Genomic DNA, 15,599 nt, shown 5'->3' on the forward strand with positions numbered 1-15,599 from the left:
ATTGGTTTTCAACAAGGCTGATGAAGATCCTGTCGGGAATGATTTATTTCCACCATTAATTTTAATATGATTAATTATATTATTGTTATTACTATTTAAATGATGTAAAGTTGAAGTGGATGATAATGTATTCAAGCGATAGAGAAGTGAATTGTGCTTGATGTTGCGCATTTTTTTTTGATTTAATTTCTATCAATTTTAATTTACATAATTGTTAATAATGTAATACTTTTGTAAAGTATTAATGTCATATCAAGGGTTAACCAACTCAGCGTCTCTTGACTCTTATTTTCTTCTTCTTTGTAGTAGGTACATTATATTCATCGTCATCCTCTTTCATTAGTAAGGGAACTTCATCTTTCAAAGATTCTGCAACAATATTACTGAAAGATTTCTCAAACTGAACAATAGATTCAGGTTGTTTTGGTACAGAGGATGACAAAGAAGGAGCCAAACTAGCTTCTTCTTTCGGTTCTTCTTCTGGTGTGGGTTTAGCAGAGATGCATTCCTTACATATATTGAATTTAATATCTAGTGGATAATCAAATACAAGTTGAGAAACAGCTTTGCTGATAGTAGTTTCTTTAAAATCTAAATTAGAAGGATTGTGTTTCTGGGTGAAAAATATTGGACTAGTGTCAAGTTGTTTACAATTCAAATCTTGTAAGGTAGATTCAATTTGATGTTCTGCAGTGATAAGGGATGTAATATTCCTGAAATGAATGACTTTTTCAAAAGCATTTTTGATTCCTTGCATGTTTTCAATGAGACCTGACATGGTTGAGTATTGATCTTGAACAATTGCCATTCTCTCTTGATGTTCTGATTGGCTTTTGTCAAGAATTTCTTTTCTTTTGTCTTCCACTTGTGCCAAATAGTTGTCAATCATAGTATTAACCCTCATTTCGTAAGTTTCTTGATTACTGACTAGTTTAGTTTGGAGAGAGCCAATCTTTTCCAATGCAACATACAAGAATTCAATATCTTGATCAACTTGCTCAATCTTGTTAGACATTCCTGCCTTAGCCTCTTCCATATGTTCATCAATTGGGACACATGTATGATTACTATGATTAGTTGATAAAGAACACAAATGACAAACTTATGTCTCTTACATTTTCCAACAGTTAGAATTGTTCCAAGTGGAGCTTTTTTATGAGAAGCAAAGAACTTGGGAGCATGAATGGATGTGAAACATTCCTCACAGAATCTACTATTACAATCCTCACATTCAACTTGAACAATGTTAGTTTCACAATTGGCACAAGTTTCTCCCTTCTCCCTCTCCATCATATAATTTTCTACAGTACTCTTGAGATCGTAATTAATAGGAAAGACACTTGGTACATCTTCAGAATGATTGACTTTACATTCCTTGTTGCAAGAGGGACAATTGAAACAAATTCCTTCCTTCTTGTTACTTTGATCACTTGTTGTTCCATACAATTTGTTGATCTTTGTTTGATTTCCCAGCACAGGAGCTTGAAGAAATGGTTCTTTGAGTTTTAACTTTTTAAAATTGATATTTGCCATAATGCATCGGGTGCACATTGAATGACCACAAGGTAAAACTCTTGGATCTTGAAGAAGTTCAAAGCAAAACTTGCATGAAAGTGATTCCTCGTCAATTACTAACATTTTTTTTTGTATTTTAGAAGAAGGAATTCGTCAATTTGTTCTCAATATCGAACGCACCAACCTTTTAAGTACCATCAGAATAATAGGAACAAAAAATGCAGCAGAATTTAGTTCAGAAAAGGTCACAGTGATAGGAACTCATCAAATTTCTCAATGTACACTGTAAAACGCTATTTCTCAAATTATGTTCAACGAACATGGACGAACCAAAGTAACCCCGATGAACATCCCAAAAAACTTTAAAGTGCCTCGACTCGTCACGAACCCACGACTGCCCTTGTAACCGTGGTGAACATGTTGAAATCTCTTTAGAGAATTGAAACCATCAAACATATGGTTAGAATGCTTATTTGATATGTTTGAGAACTTGCATGATTTGACCTTGCAACAATTAGAATCACGACCAATTCGAAAGGATTCGTCTAACCATCTAATTAAATAGATTTGTCAATATTTATATATGGACAAACAGTGACAAATCTCGAGATGTTTAACCAACATCCTCAATTGATAGTATAGAGCTACTTAACGGGGAAAAGTTTAGTTTAGTTTCTTATTACTGACGCAACGAATCATCAAAATAACTCGTTTATCTCTTCAACAACAAGCCCTGAACAAATCATTTCGTCCAAATATCGACATTTTTCCGTGTTCTCGCCCTTTCTTTTAGAAACATTTGACACCTGAAATAGATGTCAAACATTGTGTGTGATTAGAACACTCATCATACCATGCAACCGTGATTTTTGCCTGCGAACATTATATCGTGGTTTTGTCCACCCTGTCTTGACCCATTCGCTCTAGGTATTTGTTGATTCAGCTGGATACCTATACTAAACTAACTTTCGAATTGGAATGCAAACTAATCAGAAAAAAACAGTGCCATGTCTCACCTACCAAGTACACCACAACTATTCTGCAACAACATGTTTCCAACGCAACAACTTATACCCAACAATAAGACAAACATCAACATGCCACCATTCACTTATCACTTTCCTTATTTGTCAGTCAACGAACAAGCATCAACAGTACCTTCAGCAAGTGTTGTGGGAAACACAAGCATTGACATGCTTCCCACCATCATGTATAATTACATGCTTTTGAATCAACAAATGTATCAAATACTAAACCTGCAACTCTTTCAAACATGCCAAGTTGACTCTTCGCCACATGCATATGTTTATGATGAAATTGCATTGGAATCACTCTTTCCTGCACCATTGTGTTTTAATAATGGTTCTGAAACCATGTTGAAAGCAATTCAACCTGAAGATTTATTGGAAAGTAGACTAAATGACAATACATGCTGCTCGGATGTATTTTTGTTGGAAGAGGAAGAAATCACCACATGCACTGCTATTGGAAGTGATGAAACAAACATGCTTCAATTATTAACAAGTGATATCAGTCCAGCATGTTCCTCTGTTAATGAGACAATGTTTAGTCGACAGAATATTGAGGCCTATCAACAAAATTCGAATGCAATAATTAGAAATAGTAATTGTGAATCGACATCTACTGATTCTAATTCATTCAATTCATCAAGCAAGCTAGCATTATCACCAACTATCGGAAACATTTCTCCTTCATCTTCTTCTGAGACTAAACTTCAAAAAAACAGAAAATGCAAAGAAACCAAATCTCAACATTATTCTTCACAAGACATGTCCAAACTCTTCAATTCACTCATTAAAAAGAAGAGAGGAAGGCCACCAAAAGTAAATTTTAAAGTGGAATTTAGTGAACACGCCTATTCAATGATTTACAATGGAAAAGTGGAGGAAGCAATTAAAGTAGAAAGTGCTAGTAGTAGAAGAGGAAAGAGTAGAGTATTGAAAAGTATTCCACAGCACATTCTAGAACAGAATAATGAAACTCAGAGTAGTAAGTGATTGGATGAACGTGGAAATTTAATGGTGATTGGTAGCTTGAGGAGAATTAAGTTACATGTTGTGTAAATAGCAAGATTTTTCGAATGTAAAATGAAATAGAATATCGAGATTAATGTAATAAATTGTATTGATAAAGCGAAAAATTCAGATATCTTCTTGTAGTATAGGAATAATTTCCAAATCTAGTAGATTACTTCAAATATTTAATATTATGGAAATATCAGAAAATGAACTATTTCGAATCAGGTCTGAATATTTGGAAAAGAATGGTAGTGAGTTTTCAATCCAGATAGTGTTTGTATCTGATAGATACCTCACTTTTCTTATCTTTCCTAATGCAACAACCATATTCCTGAACTTGATCATGCATAGCCCACTACTTTGACATTTTTCAAAGTTTGTTACAAAGGTTGGTTGTCGCGTTGATTGGAAACTTGTTTCTTTCAAACTGGGTTTGTTTAAAAGCACATCATTGAATGGCTTGAATTCAATTAGAAGTGATTCATGGTTTGACTTGGATGGATTAGTTTGGAGTACTCGACATATTAATGCTCTCTGTCCACAATAAATTTTAAATTCTCTTTCCTTAGAAAAATCAACGGCTGAAAGAGGGTTGTGAATTGTGAGCTCGACCCAAAAGGAGTCCACCACTACTTAAGATCCTTTGGATTTATCAAACCAATTTCCTAACAACGCTCCTCTCAACAACCTCATTTCGTTCGAACTTCGAGTTTTATACTTCAGTGATTGTAAATTAATAGGAACTAATTGACCAGCATATGCTCTTTCCCAGTCTATTGCATCATTGAATGAAGAATATCCATAAGATGGATTTCTTTCAATTTTTAAACTAGTTGGATTTTCAGAATTAATGTCAACAGTTCCCAAATGTGTTAAATATCCACTCTCGATTTTCACCAATACGTTTGTGCCATAATAATTCTTAAATGAGTTAATTGAAGAACATAAAGGTGGCTGATTTTTCAAATTTTCATAATTCAAGTTTGGACCTAAACTTCGTAGCCATTCCAATAGTTCATTTGATTCATTAGAAGTCTCCACTCTTTTCAAATATCTGGATAAATTGTCGTCGCTTGAATAGCCAGCGAATGAAACTACTTTGAAAATCAAATTTCTTTTGATTAGTTTATCGAATTCATTCTCAAAATCATATATTTGAATTGTTGGATGAACTAGCACAAGGACATTTCTGATCGATGTAGAATTGTTGATAATTAACAGAATATTCTGAAACATTTCAAAATTATTATTATGACTATTAATTGCAATAATACAAGCATCTGCTATGCAACATAATCGGAAGGCACTTGGTACTGACAATCGTTCCAAAATTGCAAAATTTATTTGCAATTTGTTGATTAGAAACCGATCATATGCAAAAACAGAGCTTGTTCCTCTTCTATAATCAATTTCACCAAGCAGTCCGAACAATGCAACTGACAAACAAGGTGGATCATCTATCGTCATTTTTTTAAGTGAAAGTTGGTCAATTTACAGCTTGTAGACTCCAAAGTTTACAAAGTCAGTTGGGCAATTGTGAAAAGTGTTATCATGTCTGTTTGAGACAATAATGGTAATACTGTTATTATTCAATTCCAAAAAAGAAATAAACCCACTTTAGTATTTGTATTGTTCTGGCTGTTGAAAAAAGCAATAAATTCTTCCAAATCAAACGTGGGGATTTTCCTCATTTAAAAAATGGTAGAAATAAAGAAGGAAAAGAAGTCAAAACAATCTCATCAATTACATGAGAAGCACAAGAAGCAACCACTCTTGGAGAAGACTTCTCAATCATCTGTGCCAAAGTATGAAGACATTGTAAAGCACAAGATCAGACCTTCCTATCCATCACCAATTATTGAGAAGGGAAAGGATAAGAACTTTGAGGAATTGGTAAAACATTCACTTGATGAAATTCTCAAACTCAAACACAAAGAAAAGGCTCACAGTTCATTCTTGGGAACACCTGAGAGAATACTCAATTGTGAAGAGGATATTGTTGAACAGAGATCCAAGGTAGAAATTCCTCAATCCTGTAAAACTCCACAGGAAGTTATCTCAAAAGTTTCTTCCTACTTTAATGGTGTGTTAGATAATGCAAGTCCAATCATGTTGGAGAATGTTCATCCTCCTTCAAATATTCCAGCAATTATTTCAACTCTATTTGCTTCGCTGTACAATGTTGGTATGGTACAAGATGAATTTTCATGGAATGTTGTGCTAACAGAGATTGAAACTATTGGAATGATGGCTAAATTGATTGGTTGGGATGCCAAGAAAGCTAATGGTGTATTTACCTTTGGTGGAACAGGAAATGAGTTGGTAAGTTTTAATGACTAATCTATTTCTAACACCATGATGATTATCTAATACAGTACGGAATCAAAGTTGCCCTAACAAGAGCCTTGGGAATGGACTACCGTTACAAGGGTATTAGAGAAAATGTAAAGATTTTCGTTTCAGAAATTGGCCACTATTGTAAATTCAATGTTACAGATTGGCTAGGCATTGGTATGGACAATGTTGTTCCAATTAGTATTACAGAAGATAACTCTATGAATTATGATGATCTCTATGATAAATTATCCAAATCTGTCAAGAATGGTGAAAAGATTGCTGCCATTGTCTCAACTTGTGGTTCCACAGACCCATTCTCTGTTGATGATGTTTCAGAAATTGTAAAGATTAGAGATAGAATTGTTGAGGAGAATAATCTAGATTACAAACCATTTGTCTATGCTGATTCAGTCATTGGTTGGCCATGGCTCTTCTTTAAGACCTATAACTTTGAAGAGAATCCACTTCAAATCGAAGCTGACTATGTCTTGCCAGCAATCAAGTCAGTTCTCTCCAAAATGGAAAAGTTAGAATTGGCAGATGCTGTAGGATTAGATTTCCACAAGACTGGTTTCTGCCACTACATTTGTAGCTGTGTAATGTTCAAGGATGGAAAAGAGTTCGAAGAAAACCTATCCAGACCGAAAGACTTTGCTCAATATCTGTACAACTTTTCAGTTTACAAACCAGGAACATACACTCTCGAATGTTCAAGAGCTGCATCTTGTCTCGCTGCATTTAGTACCATTCACTTGTTTGGTGTTGAAGGTTATCAATCACTCATAGCTCACTTGATAAGTGTTCAACATGCTCTTCGAACAAACCTCACAGAACAGATGAAGAATGTGGCCATTGTTAATGATTTGGACAATGGTTTTGTTTCCTTGTTCAGAGTCTATCCACAAGGAGTTGATGCCAAGAAGGAATTTGAAAAGGAGTTGAATGGTCAACTCTCCGATGATGAAATTAACAAGTACAATGAATATCAAAAGCACATTGCCAATGTTCTCCATCTGAAGAGAGTACAAGAAGATGGTCCAGCTCTATCCTATACACGTTGCTTTAGAAAGAACAAGAATGGCTGTCCAATTTCTGCTCTCAAGGTCTTCCCTATGAGTCCATTCTGCTCAAAGGACATGATGATTAATCATGTTGTTCCCTTCATCAAGGATACTGTTGAGCAAGTAGGCTCACAAGAAGATATGGAAGAACACAAGAAGAAGGTTGAGAGTGAAGATCATCCAAAGTGGGCCTATCCAAGACATAGACACTTTGAGAATGTTACCCTCCACAATACATGGTGAGAAGATCATATAAGATCATCATCCAACAATAATAATAAAACGCTTGAATATTTTGTGATTATTGGTAAGCCTTTGGCGCTATTTTTTATTTTTTAAAATAATTAAAATTTCTTACCGTTAAAAAATCTTTTAGAAAATGCTTGGAAAGAGAAGCAACAACTCTTCAACGTGCTGTGCCAGCAAGAAAACCAAATATGATTCTTGCTGTTCATCTTCATCCTGTTACTCTCCGTTTAATGTAGAATGGGATGGAGTGGAACGTTCCGAATTAGCCAACGTTTTACATCAAATTGGCTCCAATCCTCATCAATATTCGTATGGCAAAAGAAATAGTGAAAAGGAAGGCTTGTTAGGCTTTCCTGGGTTGAAAATTCATTTCGATCATGATGTTTCCATCAATGTTGGATTGCCTCTCTGTTCGGAACAACTTGAATCCATACGGAATAATTTAAATTCTAATTTGCAATTAATATCGTCAAATTCTTCATCATCAACTTTATCGGAGAAGATGATTTGTTTGAATGATGAAGATTTATTCTCCATTGAAAATCCCTATTGGATGGAACAATTAGAGGAAATACTGAAGGACGTTCTTTCACAATTACAAGTTGAAAATCACATATCTGGATTGATTAGAAAGAATTCACTCATCATTGCTAGTGAAGGGTGTTCGGATATTCCCATTACGAGTACACGAGAGAATTGTTTTGTCAAGTTGGTTGTGAGATTGCCTTCTAATTGTGAGGGTGGTCATGTAGTAGTTAATTCGGGAAAGATTTCTTACAACTTCTCTAAGGGGTCGTGCTATTCCAGTACTTTGACTGCTTGCTATTCTAACATTGATGCCACTATCAAGGGAATCACCAAAGGTTGTGCAATGTATTTGGTGTTTGATATTTGTCATCAGGATGGATGTGAAACACCAACATTTATTAATTCTAAAGAGCTATTTAGCAAATTTATGGACAATTGGGAGAAATCACCCTACTTTGTAATAGAGTACAAGCAGAATTCTGATTATTATAAATCAATAACAAGCATATTGAATTGGTACGTACATGAAATGCCAATAGGAAGTTTAGAATTTGAATTTGGAACGCTGAATAATGATGTATTGTACTTTCGTAGAATCAATGCAGATTTAGACATTAATTCGCAATCACTCCTCTTCTCTAAAGGAGATCGAGAAAATATTGAATGTATTATTATCATTTCAAAACATTTCACTACTGAAGTATATTTACATTTGGGCATGGAGATTGCTCTTGATTATTTGAAGAGAGTTTTCAATGGTGCCACTTCTCAACATATTATTAACTTTTTAAAGAAAATAATTGACAAGTATTCCAAACAATTGGATGGAAAGAAGATTGTAGATTATATAATAGAATTGAACGATTTGGAGCTAGCAAAGTTACTGTTGAGAGAAATATTATGCCATAATTTCAATCATGAGGTTCTTTTCAAATTAGTACAAGCTTTCACACTCAAAGAATTGCGTACAGAAGTAATCAAGGTGTTATCAGTTTGTTTCATCGATCATTTGGATGGATGTGTGGATGTATTGGAGGCTCTTAATTGTCCTACAGTTTCTGCTTCAGTTTTACCTCAATGTAGTCTGAGTGAACAAACATGTACATGCTCTCAGTTGGAAAAGGTTTTGGATTTGGCTTCAAAATTTGATATTGTCATTCAACAAATACCTGAAAACATTAGCAAGCTATCAGGAAACCCAGATGATATGTACAGATTATCTAAAAAGATCAAAAATAAGAGTTGTATTAAGGAAACGTTACAAAGATCTTGGAAATCTAAAACACTCAATCCTAAAATGATTGTTGAATGTGTGGGTACTATAGGATTGACTGAATCTAGGGATTTAATGAGGGACGGAGTTGATTCATTCTGCTCAAGTCATAAAAATGTGGAAATCCTAGAAACTATTGGATCATTCTCGGAAATTCTCAACTCATCAAACGATGCTTCCTGCAATCTTGTAATGTCAATGCTAGCAAGAAACCTTATCAGCCGTACGAATTTTACAATTAGGTTTGTTCATCACCTAGTTATTCCATTCCTCAAACAATTGACCAATAAGGAAGCTCTATCTAAAAGTGCTACTCAATCAATTGCAAAACACTGCTTAAAACTTTACAATAACCAAAACAAGGTTGCTATCGAACACCTGCAACCTCTCAATAGCAAGATTTCCCATATTATTCTATCATGTTCATGTGAAACGTGTGCTCCAGTTCAGGAATTTATAGAGTCGAATGAGAGAATTTACACTATCCCATTTGCTACAAAGGTTAATGTTGACCATTTGGTCGAGAAAGTTTCGGGCTTCTACTCTGACATTCTCCTCAGCCAATCTTCAAATGGAAATGCAATAATTGAAAAAGTACTCCTCAAGCAAACCAAAATTGAAATCAAGGAGAACATTGCATTCTTAAACTCCTTACACGATTTGACTCTCCTTGAAGATGATGTAGAGTAGGAGTGCAATTACTGGGAGTACAAATTTACTATTGGAGCCATTTGGATGCGGAGAATATTTAAAAAAAATGCTACATATTTCACCGCAATCCTTGCTACTCTTATTGCTCGTTATTTGCACTTGTTGCTGTTTGGGAGTGTCTTGTACACATTGTCCACCAGGTAGTTTCTTTGAGAAATCAGTTTGGGGAGGATGTTTTGGATGTGATCCGGGAACATATTGTAGGTTTATTAATTATTATGAAATAATTGTTAACTTGTAAAAGGTCCTGGTGATGATAGAGCTTATCCTTGTCAAGTTGGTACTATAGCCCCGAATACTGGATCTGTTTCATGTAGTCCTTGTCCTAGTGGATACAACACGAATCCGGCTCATACTAATTGCTCAAAATGTTCTAGTGGAAGAATGTCTCCTGATGAGACTTTTTGTTTGTTGCCAAATACTCCTTTTAATGCTGTTCCATTTATTGGAAATGTTTTAACAATTGGAGGAAAGCAAACATTTTCCTATGTTGAGGTTTCCTTCCTCAATACTGATGAAACTGAAAGAGGAATGACCCAACTTACATTGATGAGTAAGGATAGAACCAATCTATTGGTTTATGCATCATCAGTGACAGGATCTCCTAGCCCTGTAAATTATGAGTATTCTGGTTTTGGGCAGAATGTCACTTTAGCTATTAAGGGAAAGGCAGATACCACTTCTCTAATTTACTTGAACATTACTATTGTTGATAATCCAGAAAAACTACCATTCACACTAACTTCCACATTTTACAATATGAAAATCGATCAAATCAAGAAGGTTGACGATGGAGACAATTTCATTACTTTGGATACCAACTTTGAAGGAGAGGTTATTTTACAATATTCCAACATTAATATTCATGCAGATATTCAGTTCACCATCTCACTACAGGGCTACATGTTCTATCATGTGTTTTACAGTTCTAACCAATTGATTCAATATCCAAATCCAAATAATGCTGATTTTGTCTATTATGGAGGAGATGCCAGAACCAATCCTATTGTTCAAGTCAATGCCATGAATAGAGCACCAGGATTTGTCAACGTTGCCATTCAATCCAAGTACGGCAATAGTGATGTTATTAAGGTGAATGTTAAAACTCTCAAACATTAATTTATTTACACTTTCCTAATTGCTTGTAATTTCATTAATCTTACCAACAAAGAGAACACTCTGAGTTGGAACGTGATGCAAAATAAAAGCAAAAGGTCTGTCAGCAATGAATTCATAAACCTCCTCAGATGCAGCCCTTCTCTTTCGTTTACAAGCTACGGCAGTTGCAGCACTTGCCACTGTTCCTGACTCATCTACTTGAATGCATGCCTTGTGAATTATTTGACTGACACATACACCATCAACTTGTGGATTGGAGAGCATATTGGAAAAATCAGCATTGGTTGGACTAAACAATCTATTGATTTCGAATGGTTTCTTGGCTATAGTTGGAATGATATTGTCAAATTGCTTTTCAAATTTGAATTTTGGAATTTGAATTCTGTTCATTTTGACTGATTCACTTGGATTGAGTCGACTAATATCGGTCAACTTGGATTGAAGCCACTTGTTAAATTCTGTTTCGTTTTCTTCATCAATCTCTAAATCATCATTTGGTTTAATAAATGTCATACAATATTCTTCATCTGTGTATGGTAATTGTAAAATTTGATAATCATCCATTTCTTCATAGAGGAATTTTGACTTGCAATCTTCCAAACTCATCATTTGACAGTTGCATTCTCCATTCAAGGTGTTAAATGATTTTTCAATAGTTCTATTCTTGTTAAATTGATGTTTCCACTTTCCATTAAAGTAAATTGCATTTACAATGACCATAAGTGTGTCTGAATCCAATTTAGATATTAAATTCTTGATATTATTCTTAGTATTGGATGCAACCCATGCATTGATATTCTTCACTTCTATATTGGCCATACCCTTAAAGTTTGCCAATTGAGTTTGAGAATCAAATTGGTCAACCAACTCATTAATAAATTCATTCTTAACACCAAGAGATTTTTCCAGATAAATTCTATTGGCAATTGATAAAACGCTCTCATTTTGAACAATATTCTTAATCATACCCGAATATTGCTTCAATTCACTTTCCTTCCATTTTTGGAATTGCTCAACTGCATTTTCCATTTTACAACTATTAAAACTTTCTCTCAAAAACAAGCCATCAATCATTTCCCTCAATGTTTCTCCACCTGTTCCCAACATGCAATTCATCATTGCAATATAAATCGAAAATGGTGAAATGATCAAATTTCCATTTCCATTTTCCTGCACAAATTGACCAAACAATGCAGAGGAAAATTCATTCTGGGCCAACAACATGTTATTCTGTGCTTGTTTCTTATTATTGGAAGCATTGTTTCTAGTACTTGATAATTTCTTACTGTTTACCTTGACCATTTTTTATTCTGAATATAAGTTATTAATGTTGATGAAGATCTGATTACAGAGTGTTATTGTTTTGTTTTTTTTGAATTGTTTTTTTTGTTGTGATCGGTTAAATATCTAAAGAAATGTTGCGATTGCGATTGGATATTTTTTGTTGTAACATGGTAAAGTTTGGAGGTCACATTCCAGTTCAAAGATACCAAAATATTTGTATGTTTGAATATTCTTCATAGATCATGCATGAAAAATGTTGAAGTTCAATAAAGTTTATTACAAATTATTGTTGAAACTAAACTAAATTCTTTAATGTTAATCCATTTTGATTCGTTTACTGCTGCTGGAAGAAGAAACACAATTAGATGAAGAAGAATTGTTCATTGATTCGAAACTATTCTTACGAGGTCGTCCCCTTGGTCGTTTCGGAAGAGTTTTCTTCAATTCTTCTTCTTCCTTAATAGATTCCAGAGTCGATACGATGAAGAATACATTATTAGGTTTGCTAATGTTGCTCGGAGTAGTATTTACATGCGGAGGATAAGAGGAGTTGATCTTTGGAGTGGTGGTGGAGTTATAATTGAGGGTTTTCATTGAATGCTTCTTGTTGGAAGTATGATTGGATGACTTCATCTCGATTAGTTTGGATGGTTGTAATTTGCATTCTTCTACCTTCTCAAACACAATATTATTATTAGCATAGGTATTATTCGTAGTATTATTAGTGGAAGTATTATTCACTGGACAATAATTGTTATCATCGTTTTCCAAGCACGGAAGGAATGAATCATCATTAGAGTTCTGTAACAGCAGATGTAACAAGAATAAAAGTGTCTGTTCGTGTATTGTATTGGTTGGAAGCATTCTTTTTGAGCTGTTTAATCTACAACACTATGTATACGTGTATTAATAGCAAAATAATAAGATCCTCTACTATGGTAATGGTTTACGACAACTCAGGAAATATGTCTCCACCTTATTTGGAATATCTCTGTGAATAAGTCCATATTTCTCAAAACTCAGAATTATGAAAGATGCACAGTATTAAGTAATGACAGTCTCAGTTATGGTAAATGAAAATGGTTGATTGTTATCCAAATTTTTGAGATTATATATAAGACTTTTTATGGGAACGTTGTATATTATTTTCAGCATTGATTCTCATTACATGAACTTCCACTGAAATAACCACAGGAATATCTCCAATTCGAATGAACTGAGAGGGAGATTTGAAAGTGTAATCCTCAATCTTGTCTGCAATGAAAGTTTCACCTTAAGGTAAACTATGAGCTGAAGTGATCATGATGGTTACCCTCCACGCAATCTAAATATCATGGTCAATTTAGAATCGCTGTTAATCTCCAATTCTTTCAATGTTTTTTCATCATCTTCCTCTGGAATTGGTTTTGACTTGTGAACAATTCTGACACCATCCAAATTTCCCCATGCCTCTACTACCTGGAGACGAATCATTCTGAAACTATCTTCTGGATTCACATAAACTTTCAAATCTCTTCCAGCCATTGATTTAATGTGCAATTCCATAGAGCTGGCCTTTGTGGAAAATATGGAAATTTTCTTATCATATAACAAGTCTTGTCCCACAAATCGAAATGCATTAGGATTTTGATTCAGGGCAGTTAAATTAATTTCTCTATCATTCTTGAGTGATTTTCCAATATATTCCAATGATAAACCATACTGTTTCACAATTTCCAACATGAATTCTCTATTATTCAATAAATCTTGATTGTGAACATATCTGATAGCTCTTGGATTTCGTTTCAGAGCAGCCCTACAAATTTCCTCATCTTCCCTAATGTCCAAATCCATATCTTTTAACAAGATCCAATTTTCCTGAACTAATTCCTTGACAAATTTTCGATCTCTTCTCAATGTCTTTCCAATATATCCACTATTCATAAAATCATCCTTCGAAACGGCTTTCAAAATAATCTCCCTATCATTTCTCAACGTTTCATGAATAATTTTCAATGCATCACTTCCATGTTTACTGACCACAGCAAGGGCAACATCTCTATCCAAACCAAAATCGAATGGTTTTCTACTCGGAACAAATGGAACATTCGAGTGTCTAATCTGCTTTAAAATCATTAATTTTGAATAGAGCAAATTTGTTCGTTCTTGTGATTTCTTCATCATTTCATTCCGTAACATTTGTTGCAAATTAAATTCAGAAGAATAATTATTTGTATTTGTCGATTCATCATGGTGATGACTTTGAAAATCGATGAGAATAATTTTTGTGGGCATTTTGGTGGTTTTCTTATTTTTTTGATCTTTTCCAAGTTTTGATCTTAATTAAGTTGGAAATTGAGGTCTTTTGTAATGTTTTAGAGTTTTTTGAATGGAATTTCAAGAGATTTAAAGAGTTCAAACATTCGAGTGACGATTCAAAACATAAGAATGAATGTGAATCCATCTAGTTTTCCTGCTTTTGTTATAAAATTCAAGTGAATTCACAATAGTAAAAACATGATGAATAGTGAAATAGGAAAATGAATTGTTTTAATTTAGTTTAATAAAACTAGGTGGAACACTTGGAAAGTGTTTAATATATTCAATTCCTCCTCCATTAGCTATTTCGTCCCTATGAATATCGAGATATTTCAAATTCTTCATTTCACTAATCAATTTTGCACTATCAGCTTTCAAACGATTATCGAAAATATTGAGAGCTGTCAGATTGTTCATTTCACAAATGTGTTTAGCTCCGTTGTGAGTTATATCACTGCAGGCAATGTCGAGTTTAGTCAACTGATTTAGTTCACTTAAATATTTGGCTCCTTCTTTCTCAATACTATTTCTGTGAATACTGAGATCGGTCAATTGTTTCAATTTGCAAATTGATTTGACTCCCTCGACATCCATTCTATTACAAGCAATATCAAGATATGTTAAATTTTCAAGTTGACTAATATATTCAGCTCCTTCATTTCCAATATTATTGTAAATAATATTGAGCTCTCTCAATTGTTTCAATTTACCAATCTCCTTGGCACCTTTTACTCCAAGTTTGTTCATTCCTATATCAAGCTTTGTCAATTGACTCATCTTTTGTAAAGCATCCAAAACATTGTCCAAAACTCCATCTTCCAACAATGTGTTTAATTGAAATTTCGCACCAATAACATTTTCCAAAAATTCACTTTGCATCATTAGTCTACTATTTTCTAAAGTGATACTTTGGGTAAAGTGCAAATTAATTTTGGTGAATTGTTTAATAATTTGCTTCCACTGTTTAGAAATTAAAACACCACTCCATAGTAGAAATTCATGTGGAAGATATAAAATTATTTCTGAACAAATATCATCGGGAAAGTTGAAATTATTCAGAGTTTTGATGCTTGTGGTTGTGGTGGTGGTGCTTGTTGTGTGATTAATCATTTTTTTCTTGTTAAATTCATTAGAGTTTAATGAAACCTTCTTGGTTTTGGAGATTTTTTGGTGTTTCTTTTTGGT

General features: G+C 33.9%; 10 protein-coding genes across 10 annotated transcripts; 4 read left to right on the plus strand and 6 right to left on the minus strand.

Annotated features, from left to right (window-relative positions):
• Nucleotides 1-22: 22 nt before the first annotated feature.
• On the minus strand, nt 23-1,638 carry NAEGRDRAFT_81359 (transcriptional intermediary factor 1 alpha; the record flags this gene model as incomplete). The annotated part of the gene is made up of 2 exons (XM_002671984.1): nt 23-1,067; nt 1,103-1,638. 2 exons carry the CDS (start codon nt 1,636-1,638, stop codon nt 269-271), a joined length of 1,335 nt encoding a protein of 444 aa, XP_002672030.1. The 3' UTR covers nt 23-268.
• Nucleotides 1,639-2,522: 884 nt separating this feature from the next.
• On the plus strand, nt 2,523-3,533 carry NAEGRDRAFT_52554 (uncharacterized protein; the record flags this gene model as incomplete). Its single annotated transcript, XM_002671909.1, has 1 exon — nt 2,523-3,533. One exon carries the CDS (start codon nt 2,523-2,525, stop codon nt 3,531-3,533), a length of 1,011 nt encoding a protein of 336 aa, XP_002671955.1.
• Nucleotides 3,534-3,709: 176 nt separating this feature from the next.
• On the minus strand, nt 3,710-5,021 carry NAEGRDRAFT_81360 (uncharacterized protein; the record flags this gene model as incomplete). Its single annotated transcript, XM_002671985.1, has 1 exon — nt 3,710-5,021. The coding sequence occupies one exon, from the start codon at nt 5,019-5,021 to the stop codon at nt 4,188-4,190; it is 834 nt and encodes a 277-aa protein (XP_002672031.1). The 3' UTR covers nt 3,710-4,187.
• Nucleotides 5,022-5,252: 231 nt separating this feature from the next.
• Nucleotides 5,253-7,195, plus strand: NAEGRDRAFT_72970 (uncharacterized protein; the record flags this gene model as incomplete). The annotated part of the gene is made up of 2 exons (XM_002671910.1): nt 5,253-5,876; nt 5,930-7,195. The coding sequence occupies 2 exons, from the start codon at nt 5,253-5,255 to the stop codon at nt 7,193-7,195; spliced, it is 1,890 nt and encodes a 629-aa protein (XP_002671956.1).
• Nucleotides 7,196-7,331: 136 nt separating this feature from the next.
• NAEGRDRAFT_72971 (uncharacterized protein) lies at nt 7,332-9,692 on the plus strand (the record flags this gene model as incomplete). The annotated part of the gene is made up of 1 exon (XM_002671911.1): nt 7,332-9,692. The coding sequence occupies one exon, from the start codon at nt 7,332-7,334 to the stop codon at nt 9,690-9,692; it is 2,361 nt and encodes a 786-aa protein (XP_002671957.1).
• A 405-nt stretch (nt 9,693-10,097) lies between these two features.
• Nucleotides 10,098-10,653, plus strand: NAEGRDRAFT_72972 (uncharacterized protein; the record flags this gene model as incomplete). Its single annotated transcript, XM_002671912.1, has 2 exons — nt 10,098-10,547; nt 10,585-10,653. The coding sequence occupies 2 exons, from the start codon at nt 10,098-10,100 to the stop codon at nt 10,651-10,653; spliced, it is 519 nt and encodes a 172-aa protein (XP_002671958.1).
• A 194-nt stretch (nt 10,654-10,847) lies between these two features.
• NAEGRDRAFT_72973 (uncharacterized protein) lies at nt 10,848-12,134 on the minus strand (the record flags this gene model as incomplete). Its single annotated transcript, XM_002671986.1, has 1 exon — nt 10,848-12,134. The coding sequence occupies one exon, from the start codon at nt 12,132-12,134 to the stop codon at nt 10,848-10,850; it is 1,287 nt and encodes a 428-aa protein (XP_002672032.1).
• Nucleotides 12,135-12,431: 297 nt separating this feature from the next.
• On the minus strand, nt 12,432-12,980 carry NAEGRDRAFT_72974 (uncharacterized protein; the record flags this gene model as incomplete). Its single annotated transcript, XM_002671987.1, has 1 exon — nt 12,432-12,980. One exon carries the CDS (start codon nt 12,978-12,980, stop codon nt 12,432-12,434), a length of 549 nt encoding a protein of 182 aa, XP_002672033.1.
• A 444-nt stretch (nt 12,981-13,424) lies between these two features.
• Nucleotides 13,425-14,390, minus strand: NAEGRDRAFT_72975 (uncharacterized protein; the record flags this gene model as incomplete). Its single annotated transcript, XM_002671988.1, has 1 exon — nt 13,425-14,390. The coding sequence occupies one exon, from the start codon at nt 14,388-14,390 to the stop codon at nt 13,425-13,427; it is 966 nt and encodes a 321-aa protein (XP_002672034.1).
• Nucleotides 14,391-14,645: 255 nt separating this feature from the next.
• Nucleotides 14,646-15,524, minus strand: NAEGRDRAFT_52558 (uncharacterized protein; the record flags this gene model as incomplete). The annotated part of the gene is made up of 1 exon (XM_002671989.1): nt 14,646-15,524. One exon carries the CDS (start codon nt 15,522-15,524, stop codon nt 14,646-14,648), a length of 879 nt encoding a protein of 292 aa, XP_002672035.1.
• Between the last annotated feature and the right edge of the window lie 75 nt (nt 15,525-15,599).

The sequence above is a fragment of the Naegleria gruberi genome, assembly GCF_000004985.1.
Source record: "Naegleria gruberi genomic scaffold NAEGRscaffold_57, whole genome shotgun sequence".
Classification (NCBI taxonomy): domain Eukaryota; phylum Heterolobosea; class Eutetramitea; order Acrasida; family Naegleriidae; genus Naegleria; species Naegleria gruberi.